The sequence below is a fragment of the Chelonoidis abingdonii genome, chromosome 17 (assembly GCF_003597395.2).
Source record: "Chelonoidis abingdonii isolate Lonesome George chromosome 17, CheloAbing_2.0, whole genome shotgun sequence".
In the NCBI taxonomy this organism is placed as follows: domain Eukaryota; kingdom Metazoa; phylum Chordata; order Testudines; family Testudinidae; genus Chelonoidis; species Chelonoidis abingdonii.
Window position 1 is genome coordinate 31,870,732 of NC_133785.1, and position 10,082 is coordinate 31,880,813.

The following is a 10,082-nucleotide window of genomic DNA, read 5'->3' on the forward strand; positions in this document are numbered from 1 at the left end:
GGACAGCCTAATGTTATTCCTAGCAAACAATGGAAGTAAACTACAATGTACGGTCTAATAGTAACTGTGTATATAATACCATCAAGTACTGTAACTTTGCATGCTTTGGGTTGGATGATTCTCCAGATTGCTGAAAGTGATAGTAAAGGTTTTATTGGTTACACTTTACTAAAGTTACCTTTATAAATACTTTATTGTTATTTATTTAATTATCGCTTACTTTGATAGCATTCTTTATAACTGCATTAAATGGGCAGAGTGGATATTTTTAGCCATAATGTATCTATGCTATGTGTTATAATGTGCTTGTATTACCACCATGTTAAGAATTTATTATTAAAACATTTCATAATATAGTTTATAATAATATTACTGAAGACTGCGTCTACAATCAGCAATCATTTAATATTGATTTAGAAACACTATATGAGTGTACTGTGTGAGAGATTACAGAGTATATCAGGGACAGAAAAAAATAGTATATGTATTCACAGTTCATTGCATGATATCAGCAATCGAAGAAGAGAATACACTTCTTGTTTGGAACCTTGGTTTAAAGAGGAACTTTTGACATCCCCAAATTCTTTTCTCCCAAACAGATGTCAGAAGACAAGACAGACAAGATAAAAATCAGAGCAACTGAAAGCTTTCAAAATGACAAGCAAAATATTCCTTGGTTAAATGAAGGTAGGTTGCATTGTTATTTATTAAATTTCTATTTATATTCAGATATAATTCTTTTGGTTTATTAAAACTTATTGCAGCAGAAAGACAAAAGAATACTCCCAATAACTTCAATAGGGCCCAGATTTCATCCTGAGAGTCCTCTAGCTGGAAGTACATGCAAATGATTTTAGTCTTCCAGATGGCCTAAGGTATCAGAAATTAGAACTGCTCAGTGGTTTGACTTCTTGATATAAATGAGCTTGCAATCATAGAGGAAGCTTTATTATTTGTTAATTGTATTGTTTATTAATTATCAATAATAATTATTATAAACCTGCTACGTCCACAAAGCATTGTGGACCAAACCCAAAGCTCCTTTCCAAGGTTTTACTAACTCAAACTACGAGTCAAGTGAATCAAAGTTTGTGCGGGTTATACAGAGTTGGATAGCAATTAAGTAAATACCTTGGAGTTTGGCCCTATATTATCTATGTTAGGGGAAGACAATATTATAATCTACTTCCAATATTCATCTGTTAGCATTGTTTTCTTTTTTGTGCGTAAGGAAGGTGACCAAATGTTAAGAAAAGTGAAGAGAAGTACCACAGTAGGAGACTGAGAAACTTTTCTTCTGTAGGAAAGAAATTGCTAATCATTATTAAAAGCATTCAGATTTTATCAAGTATAAGATTTGTTTAAAAGCATTTGAGAGGAAAAATACATATAAGATTATGTTATTTCATAATTGCACATAGCTACAATTCTAAAGATGGAAGTTTCTTCAATATTTTACACTCTAAAAATTGATCTTCCAGGTTAATGCATAACAAATTACAAGATATAAACAGACACAAAGACTTTGACTAGTGGAGTCACTGTTTGATATTTCACGATACTTCATATAGTATATATATGATAACTATGTGCACCAAAGAGTGGAGATTCTAAAGACAAAACATTACAAGATTTATGAAATGCATTTCTCACATACCCCATGCTCAGGAGTGTGTTATGGCTTGTATTATATAAAATGACTTTTTAATTCTAACAACTTTTAGGAAGGATAAAAAGAAGTGATCTGTTATTTTGAAATACTAGATGCATAGGTTTGCAAGAAAGAAGAGCTCATTTATATTAATTATTATATTATAATCTAGACAATTATATTTATGTTATTCCTACTGTATGTTAACTGAGTTTTAAGGTCTAGTCATTGGGAGTAATTGGCCCTGCAATTAAACAGAACAGATCTGAGTTTTTTCTTGTTTCTCACTCCCTGTGCTGATAGGATCATTGTAGAGGTGGCACTTTCAAAGAATGAAAATCATAGCATATCCATTTGTCGACACGGGCTCAAACAGGATATAGCTTTTTTGTGTCTCTTAGATCCACAGATCCTTGCATTATAGGCTGATGACTCTCATCAACAGTATTTTTCAAACTAATTTGGTATCCTTTTCTGAAGCAGTTTCAAGTTTGGCTGATAAAAATGTTGAAATAATATACTTAGACTTCCTTCAAAGGCATTTGACTTGGTTGGTGTAATATGACATTTTGATTAAAAAACTAGAATGATATAAAATTATGTAGCACAAAGTAATTATTATTATATTTATAATTTTTATAATTATATTATTTATAATTGTTATTAAATGGATTAAAAATTGGCTAAGCAGTAGGTCTTCCAACTGTAAACAGGGAATCATCATCGAGCAAGTGTATTTCTATTTGGGTCACACAGGGATTGGTTCTTGGTCCTACGGTATTTAACACTTTTATCAATAACCCGGAAGAAAACAAAGTCATCATTGATCAAGTTTGCAGATGACACAAAAATTGGTGGAGTTCAATAATGAAGAGGATAGATCAAAGAGATGCAATGGTCTGGATTGCTTGGCAAGCAGGGTGCAAGCAAGCAATGTGTGTTTGATATGATGAATGTTAATGTATACATCTAGGAGCAAAGAATATAGGTCATACTTACAGGGTGATGGACTCTGTCCTGCGAAGAGTTACTCTGAAAAAGATCTGAGGGACGTGATGGATAATCAGCTGACCATGAGCTCCCAGTGCAATGCTGAGGCCAAAAGGGCTAATATGACGTTTGGATGCATAAACAGGGAAATCTCAAGTAGGAGCAGATAGGCTATTTGGAACTTCTGTATTTGGAACTAGTGTGACCACTGCTGGAATACCGTGTCCAGTTCTGGGGTCCACAATTCAAGAAGGATGTTGATTAAATGGAAAGGGTTCAGAGAAGAGCCACAAGAACGATTACAGTGAATTCTTTCCCAGGTATCTGCCTGGTGGTCTTGCCCACATGCTCAGGGTCTAATGGATCACCATGGGGGCAGGAAGGAATTTCCCCCTGGGCCAGATTGGCAGAGACCCTGGGATTTTTTCATGTTCCTCTGCAGCATGGGGCACAGGTCACATGCAGGTTTAAACTAGTGTAAATGATGAATTCTCTGTAACTTGAAGTCTTTAAACCATGCTTTGAGGATTTCAGTAAGTCAGTCAGAAGTTAGGAGTCTATTTTAGGAGTGGGTGGGTGAGGTTCTCGGGTCTGCAATGTGCAGGAAGTCAGACTAGATGATCATGACGGTCCCTTCTGACCTTAAAGTCTTTGAGAATGATTAAAGGATAAGAAAACATGCCTTATGATAGGCTCAAGGAGCTCTATTTTCTTAGCTTAACAAAGTGGTTAAGAGGTGATTGATTACAGTCTATACGCACCTATATGGGGAACAGGCTCTTCAGTCTAGCAGAGAAAGTTATAACAAGATCCAACGGTTGGGAGCTGGAGCTAGGCAAATTCAGAGTGGAAATAATACATAAATTTGTTAACCGTTGGACCAATTTACCAAGGGTCGGGATGGATTCTCCATCACTGGCACTTTTAAATCAAGATTGGCTCTTTTTCTAAAAGATATGCTTTAGGAATTATTTTGGGGAAGTTTTGTGTTATATAGGTAGACTGGATGATTACAATGGTTCCTTCTGGCCTTGGAATCTATGAATCGGTTTCATTATGTATCTACTTTATTATCTTGAGGAGTGTGTTTCAGGGATGGCTGACTGATGAAATGATAGGTAGAGGCAGGATCATATGTTTCATTTGCATTAATAACATTTTTCAAAGGTTATCAGGCTCTTCTGGAGGCTAAGAACCAAATTCTACTCACTGATGACAATTTATTGTGGAGGGTAACAGAGTAGAATTGGGCCCTGAAAGTTTTTCACAGTGGTTGAGTTAATAACTGGTTGTGACATTTCTTGGAAGAGACAGACATTTTTTATTTTTCCATTTTTTCTATTGATTTTGTATGTTTTATTAATAGTTTTTACATTTTTTGTGTGTGTGCAAACATAATTTTAAATACTTTGTATCGCTTTCGATTTTCAAGCTAGGAGCAAACCAAACATTCTGCAGCAGTAGCTCGACTTCTATGTTTAAACATTTTGAAAATAATAACATAGCTTTCAGCCATCCCAATAAACAATGAGTTTTCTTTAGGCAGAGTAAAAGCTGTATGTTCTTTTAGCATTCACTTTTAAAGACAAGCTATTTTTATTCATGGTTTTGTATTGATTATTTGTTCCTTCTGAAAAAACAATCATGAACCACATAGTAGCAGAAATATGCATAGGAAATATAGTATAGAATTTGATTTTATACAGTATCTGTCATACTCTAGGTTTCCCAAAGTGCTCTGTAAAGTAATAACTTACGTATTGTAGTGCAGTGACTCTGTATGCAAATGAGAGATCCATCATGTGCTCATCGGCCTTGAATATAAGAACCTGTTTAACTGACAGAGGAAATGTTGACCCGAATATCAGCTTTATTTATTCTCTACTTACTGTTAAATTAGTTCCAAAGTATGGCACTGCTAACAGGAGTCTTTTTGACTCTGTATTACAGCGGCAGCATTGGGTAAGAGTCAAAGCTCTATACTGAGGGTAAAACCTCTGGCCATAAAAACAAGAGAGCCATCAAATGGGCCTTAATGGCATTATAAAAATATATTATGTTCATTTGACGAACACAGTCAGCCGACCTGCAGAGCTTTGCTCACCAGTGAAAACTTTGACTGTATTGATATGTTTTAACCCTTTACCTCCTGCTTTGTTGGTTGCTCATCGTACAAGCCAGTCTTCAAAGCACCGACTGTCTCTTCCTATGTCTGTATAGTTGTGGGCACTATTGTAATTTAAATAAATAGAATAATTATAGAGAATTAAACTAGAAAATGAGTGACCCTGTCTTGTTAGCCTGTTAAAGGGTCCTAGCACATTTATATACCTCTTGGGTCAAGCTTGTACTTGGAACTGGATCACCATATGAAAGACTCCACAGGTTTAGAACCATAATACTGTTGCAAAGGCTGCTGTAAGTTAAGTCAGCACTAATGGCCTCATTCCACCAGTTAGGAATCACTAGAGACTTCAGCCACAGCTCTTCCTCCCAGCAGCCCATTCCCAATATATTCGCTTGACTGGAAAGCTGTGTGGAGAGTTTGGTATGTAGGCTTTTTGCCATCTAATGATGCCCCTCTCTCTTTTAGAGTTGCTTTTCACCTGCTTTGTGCTCCCAATGCAGTGCCAAACAGCTAGAATGGTAAGCCAAGGATCTGGCCCCACATATTCCCACAAGCGAGCTATTCTGATTGCTTTTCCCATCAGATGAGGCTGACAACTGGTCTCAGAACAGGCATAATTGGAACTACTCTTTCCGTCACTCATTCCAGTTAGCTAGCTCATTCATTCCAATTGGATTGGGACTGCAGAGATTGGTCAATGCACCTAGAAATAAATCAGATTTCCTGCAAACTGAAGGTAATGGAACTCTCAATGGGTCTATGTTGATCTGATTGCAAGATCAGGGTCTTATGTATATAAAATATTGGTAATTAAATGCAAAACAACTCAAAATTCAAGGATTTTTGCATTTCACTGGAGGAAAATTTTGCATTCCATTTGTGAGAAAAGTTTTGCTAAGGTACACAGACAGTTTTGTGAAGCAAACGCTGGCTCATTTTCTACTGAAATAGGCCTGATAATAAGAAGAAGTGGACCTATATCCTAAGCACAAACAGCTTTCACAATGAAACCAGGTATTTTGTGCTATTATAAAACTGGAGGCCTATGAACCTACACAAGGTGAAACATTGAAATATATATGTAGCATCTCAACTCAACCCAAATTCTCTGCTAGCATAAATGGATACAGCTCCATTAAATTAAGTGGAGTTTTGCCCAGTTATGCCAACATAGAATTTGGATCAGTATCCCCATCATTTCATCTATTTTATTAGCGTACTAAATATGAATGAGTAAAGAGACACTGATGTAACTTGCAGGTAGTGTTAAAGAAATGTCCTTTGAGTGGTCGTAACCCATCACTCCCACCGGTTTCACACTCCAGCCAGATGTGCAACCACCAGACCATCACACCCCAGGTAAGAAACACTGAGGGCTATTGAACATCCTTTAAATGTTTAAATTGAATCAAGACAATATTAAAGCATCACCGAGATACTTCTGAAAATGTGATTGCAGGGGGGAAACTAACCGATCAATGGCCCTCAAACTCTCACTTGCATCATTGTAGTGGTCTAGTGGTAGCACAGTAGTGGTCAGAGCCTCAGCTGGGGTAAAGGGGAGTCAATAGACCTATACCAATTTACACCAGCTGAAGACCTGGTTCAACGTTCCAACTGAAAAGAAGTCCTTGGAGTTCTATACAAACACTAAATTTAGTCTCACAACATGATTTATTTATATCTGTATGCAGGGCCGGTGCTTCCATTTAGGCGACCTAGGTGGTTGCCTAGGGTGCCAGGATTTGGGAGGGCGGCAGACTGCTCCGGTGGACCTCCCGCAGGCGTGCCTGCAGAGGGTCCACTGGTCCCGTGGCTCCGGTGGAGCAAAAACCCTGGCGCCGCTCCTGTCTGTATGGATAATCTAAGGCAGAGAGAGATTACAAACTTGCTTAAAGTAGTAAAGGGTAAAACTGACTCCTGTGCTAGGGGCCAGAACAGGTCTATGCATCACTTATGTGCCTGTTGTAAGGGTTTCAGTGGGTCTTGTGGGACATAAGAGGAGTGTAAGCCTCCTGCCAGCTCCAAGCACAGCAGTCGGTTTCACCCAAAGTGATTAGAGCAAGGACTATAACCCAGGAACTGACACTAGAACAATTTTCTTTGTGTAAAATTCACATTTTGTTCCATGACATTTTCACACAAAGATCTACTGTTTCAGTCAGCTCAGCTCTGCACATATGCATCCCCCTCCAAGTGCAACTTCTGTGAAAACTGAATGAACTGGCTTCTTTGCTCCTCCATCAAAAGCGTGAAAAAATGCTCTTCACCTTTCCCTAAAATATCCCCTTTACACTCTAAATTTCTTATATATTAGCAACATTTGGGCAAAAAAATACCTTTTTTGGTTCATTTTCTTACAAATAATGTGTACATCTCTAGTCCTGACTTTTAATCCCCTGCTCTAACCAATAGATCTTCACTCTACAGTGAAATTGAACCCTGTGCAGTGGGTCAGAACAATGTCAGCACTTAACCACAAAATAGGGTTTAGGTAGTAGATAAAGACTTCTGCACAGGTGTGAATTTAACCTCCCAAAGAAGGCAGTACACATTAAAAGTGAGTCTTGCTCATATTATGGACCTGATTGTAATAATGATATTCACACCAACTAGTACCTTACCTCACAAGTAGTCCCATTGCCATGGGGGAAGGTTCTGTGCTGCATCTCTTAATGGCACAATACAGAATTCTTAGCCTGGAGCAGGGCTAAGATGGCTTTCTGGGCTGCTCCTGGAGGTTTAAGCAGCCCTCACTATAACTTAGGGGGTCTAAGCATATGTCTACAGTGTAAATCAACTTCCGATTCTTTACAAGAGTCCAAACCTATTTAATTTACCTCCTGATGGGAGGGTATGCTACGCTGCAAACTAAGGTGTGATTGTGGTGTGGGTAGGCATACCCGTACTAGCTTTAATCTAGCTACAAGAGGTAACAATATGAGTCAAGATGTCGTGACATGAACTTCACTGCAAATAGCAATCTGAGTGCACCCCCAGTGCACTAAGTCTCTACTGTTGTTACCCATGCTAGATTAAAGCTAGTGCAGGTATGCCTACCCACACTACAATCACACCTTAGTTTGAGGTGTAGACATATCCTAAATTCAGGAGTTAATTAAACAGATTAGGACCCTTAAAGATTCAGAAATCAGTGGACCCAAATCTGCTCACACACCCATAAACTGGCTTCCCAAATTAAGTTGAAGGCAGAGATTTGGTCCAGAAGCTTTCACTCTCTCTTTCCAGCATGAATTATGGTAATGGGTTTGAACAGTTTTATAAAAGACTGCTGGTGAAGTAGGATCTTTCAGGCCTATTCATACAACAACAAATAAAATAGCCAAATACCTACACAATGAATGCTGTAATCTTAGCTGATGCTGTCCAGCTAAGAATGACAAGAAAAAGAAGACATGTTAAAACAGATGCTACTGATCCCAGAGGGTTGGAATTCCTGGAAGGTGCCATGTCAGCTTCAGGACTATGACCAAATGAATTAATTAAGACAACCCTTCCTTTAAGTTGTAAAACAGTAGATTTAAAGACTCTCCTCCAATGGAAATGAAGTATATGAAATGTAGAATGATTCCAGTCACTGCTCCTAATGGCAGTTTTATATACTGAGTAGTTCTTGACCTCTGCACTGCAGACCCCTTGGAAATGAAAAAAAATCAACTACAGTCATACAGTATGAATGTACAGTATCTGAACAAGAAGGCACACTATTCTCCAGCAATAGGAAGATATTGAAAAGTCTGAAAGTCAACGGTAAAAATCGTTCCCTGTCTGTTAAGTATTGTTTCCTTTCAGTTCACATTTGCTCAGTAGCCAGGAAAAACTAGTTGTTCTAACTAGCATTTTGGTAAATAAGCCAGGATCTGAAAACAGGCTCTGTTAGAATCATAGATCATTAGGGTTGGAAGGGACCTCAGGAGATCATCTAGTCCAACCCCCTGCTCAAGGCAGGACCAATCCCCAAATAGCCCCCTCAAGGACTGAACTCACAACCCTGGGTTTAGCAGGCTAATGCTCAAAACCTCTGGGCTATGTTCTTTTTGTCACAAGTATTAATAAAGATTCTGCAGTCCCAATTCTGCTCTGTGCAACTTTTTGGTCTTTAAATTTTGCCCTTGGTTGCACAGGTATAACCAAGGGCAGAATTCTGCGCCACAGCTACAATTTAATTGACAATTTTCTTGGTGATGTGTAATCCAAAATAGACTCCAGCTCACATTTCCTTAGTCCTCTTGGGTGTCAACAATTAAAAGGCTGCAGAATTTGGCTCAAGTGCGCTTACAAGCTGCTGGACCAAGATCTTACTGAAGCAGTTGCCAATTTTACTGAAGCAACGGAGTCGTTCTGGCTTACAGCGATCTAAATTTGCCCCAGTATGTTTAAAGTAGCCAATAGAAACCATCTTTGATGCTGTACATTGCAGACAGAGAGAGAGCCAGGCGTTCAGGAGGCAACGAGAGTCAAACATTCCATTCACAAAGTGTCTCAGTATAAGCCCTCTCACCTCGGTTAAGAACCTATTAAATGCGAAACAGATCTGTTGTACTCCAGGAGAAGCCAGAAAGATGCACGTATGTGATTCGGCACAATAACTATGCTGGATTATTAAGAATGTTTACTGCCAATAAAAGTGGTGAGTATTTCAGAAGACTCATAATAGAATTGTTAAAGATCCTGAATATAAATCCTCTCTCTAACAAGAATTTGTTGGTATTTGACTCTAGTACAGAGGTGGGCGAACTACAGCCTGCGGGACCATTTTCCCTGACCCCATAGCTCCTGGCCCAGGAGGATTGCTCCCGGCCCCTCTTCTGCTGTTCTTCCTCCCCCACAGCCTCAGCTCGCTCCTCTGCTGGCACAGTGCTCTGAGTGGCGGGCTGCGAGCTCCTGGGGCAGTGCAGCTGCAGATCCCCGGCCTGATCCGGTGTTCTGAGCTGCACGATGTCATGGCTGATTCCAGCCAGGCAACACAGCTGTAGTGCCGCCAGCCACTGGTGCTCCAGGCAGCGCAGTAAGGGAGCAGGGAGGTTGGAGAGGGGACAGGGGAGTTCGGGGGGGTGGCCAGGGGGGTGGATAGGGGTCGTGGCACTCAAAGGGCAGGGAACAGGGGGGTTGAATGGGGTCCCGGGGAGGCAGTCATGAAGGAGAGGAGGGGTTCGATAGGGAAGCGGGGGTCAGTCAGGGGCAGGGTTCCGGGGTAGTCATGGGACAGGAAGAAGGGGTGGTTGGATGGGGCAGGGGTCTGTGGGGGGGGGCAGGAAGGAAGAGGACTAGTTGGATCGGGCAGGGAGGGGG

General features: G+C 39.7%; 1 protein-coding gene across 1 annotated transcript in view; it reads left to right on the forward strand.

The window, feature by feature from the left end:
• The first annotated feature begins 599 nt into the window (after positions 1-599).
• Positions 600-10,082, forward strand: part of MDFIC2 (MyoD family inhibitor domain containing 2) — a 54,890-nt gene continuing 45,407 nt past the window's right edge. The window contains exon 1 of the mRNA XM_032772869.1: positions 600-687. Coding sequence (XP_032628760.1) covers positions 600-687 — 88 coding nt within the window. The remainder of the gene's footprint in view (positions 688-10,082) is intronic.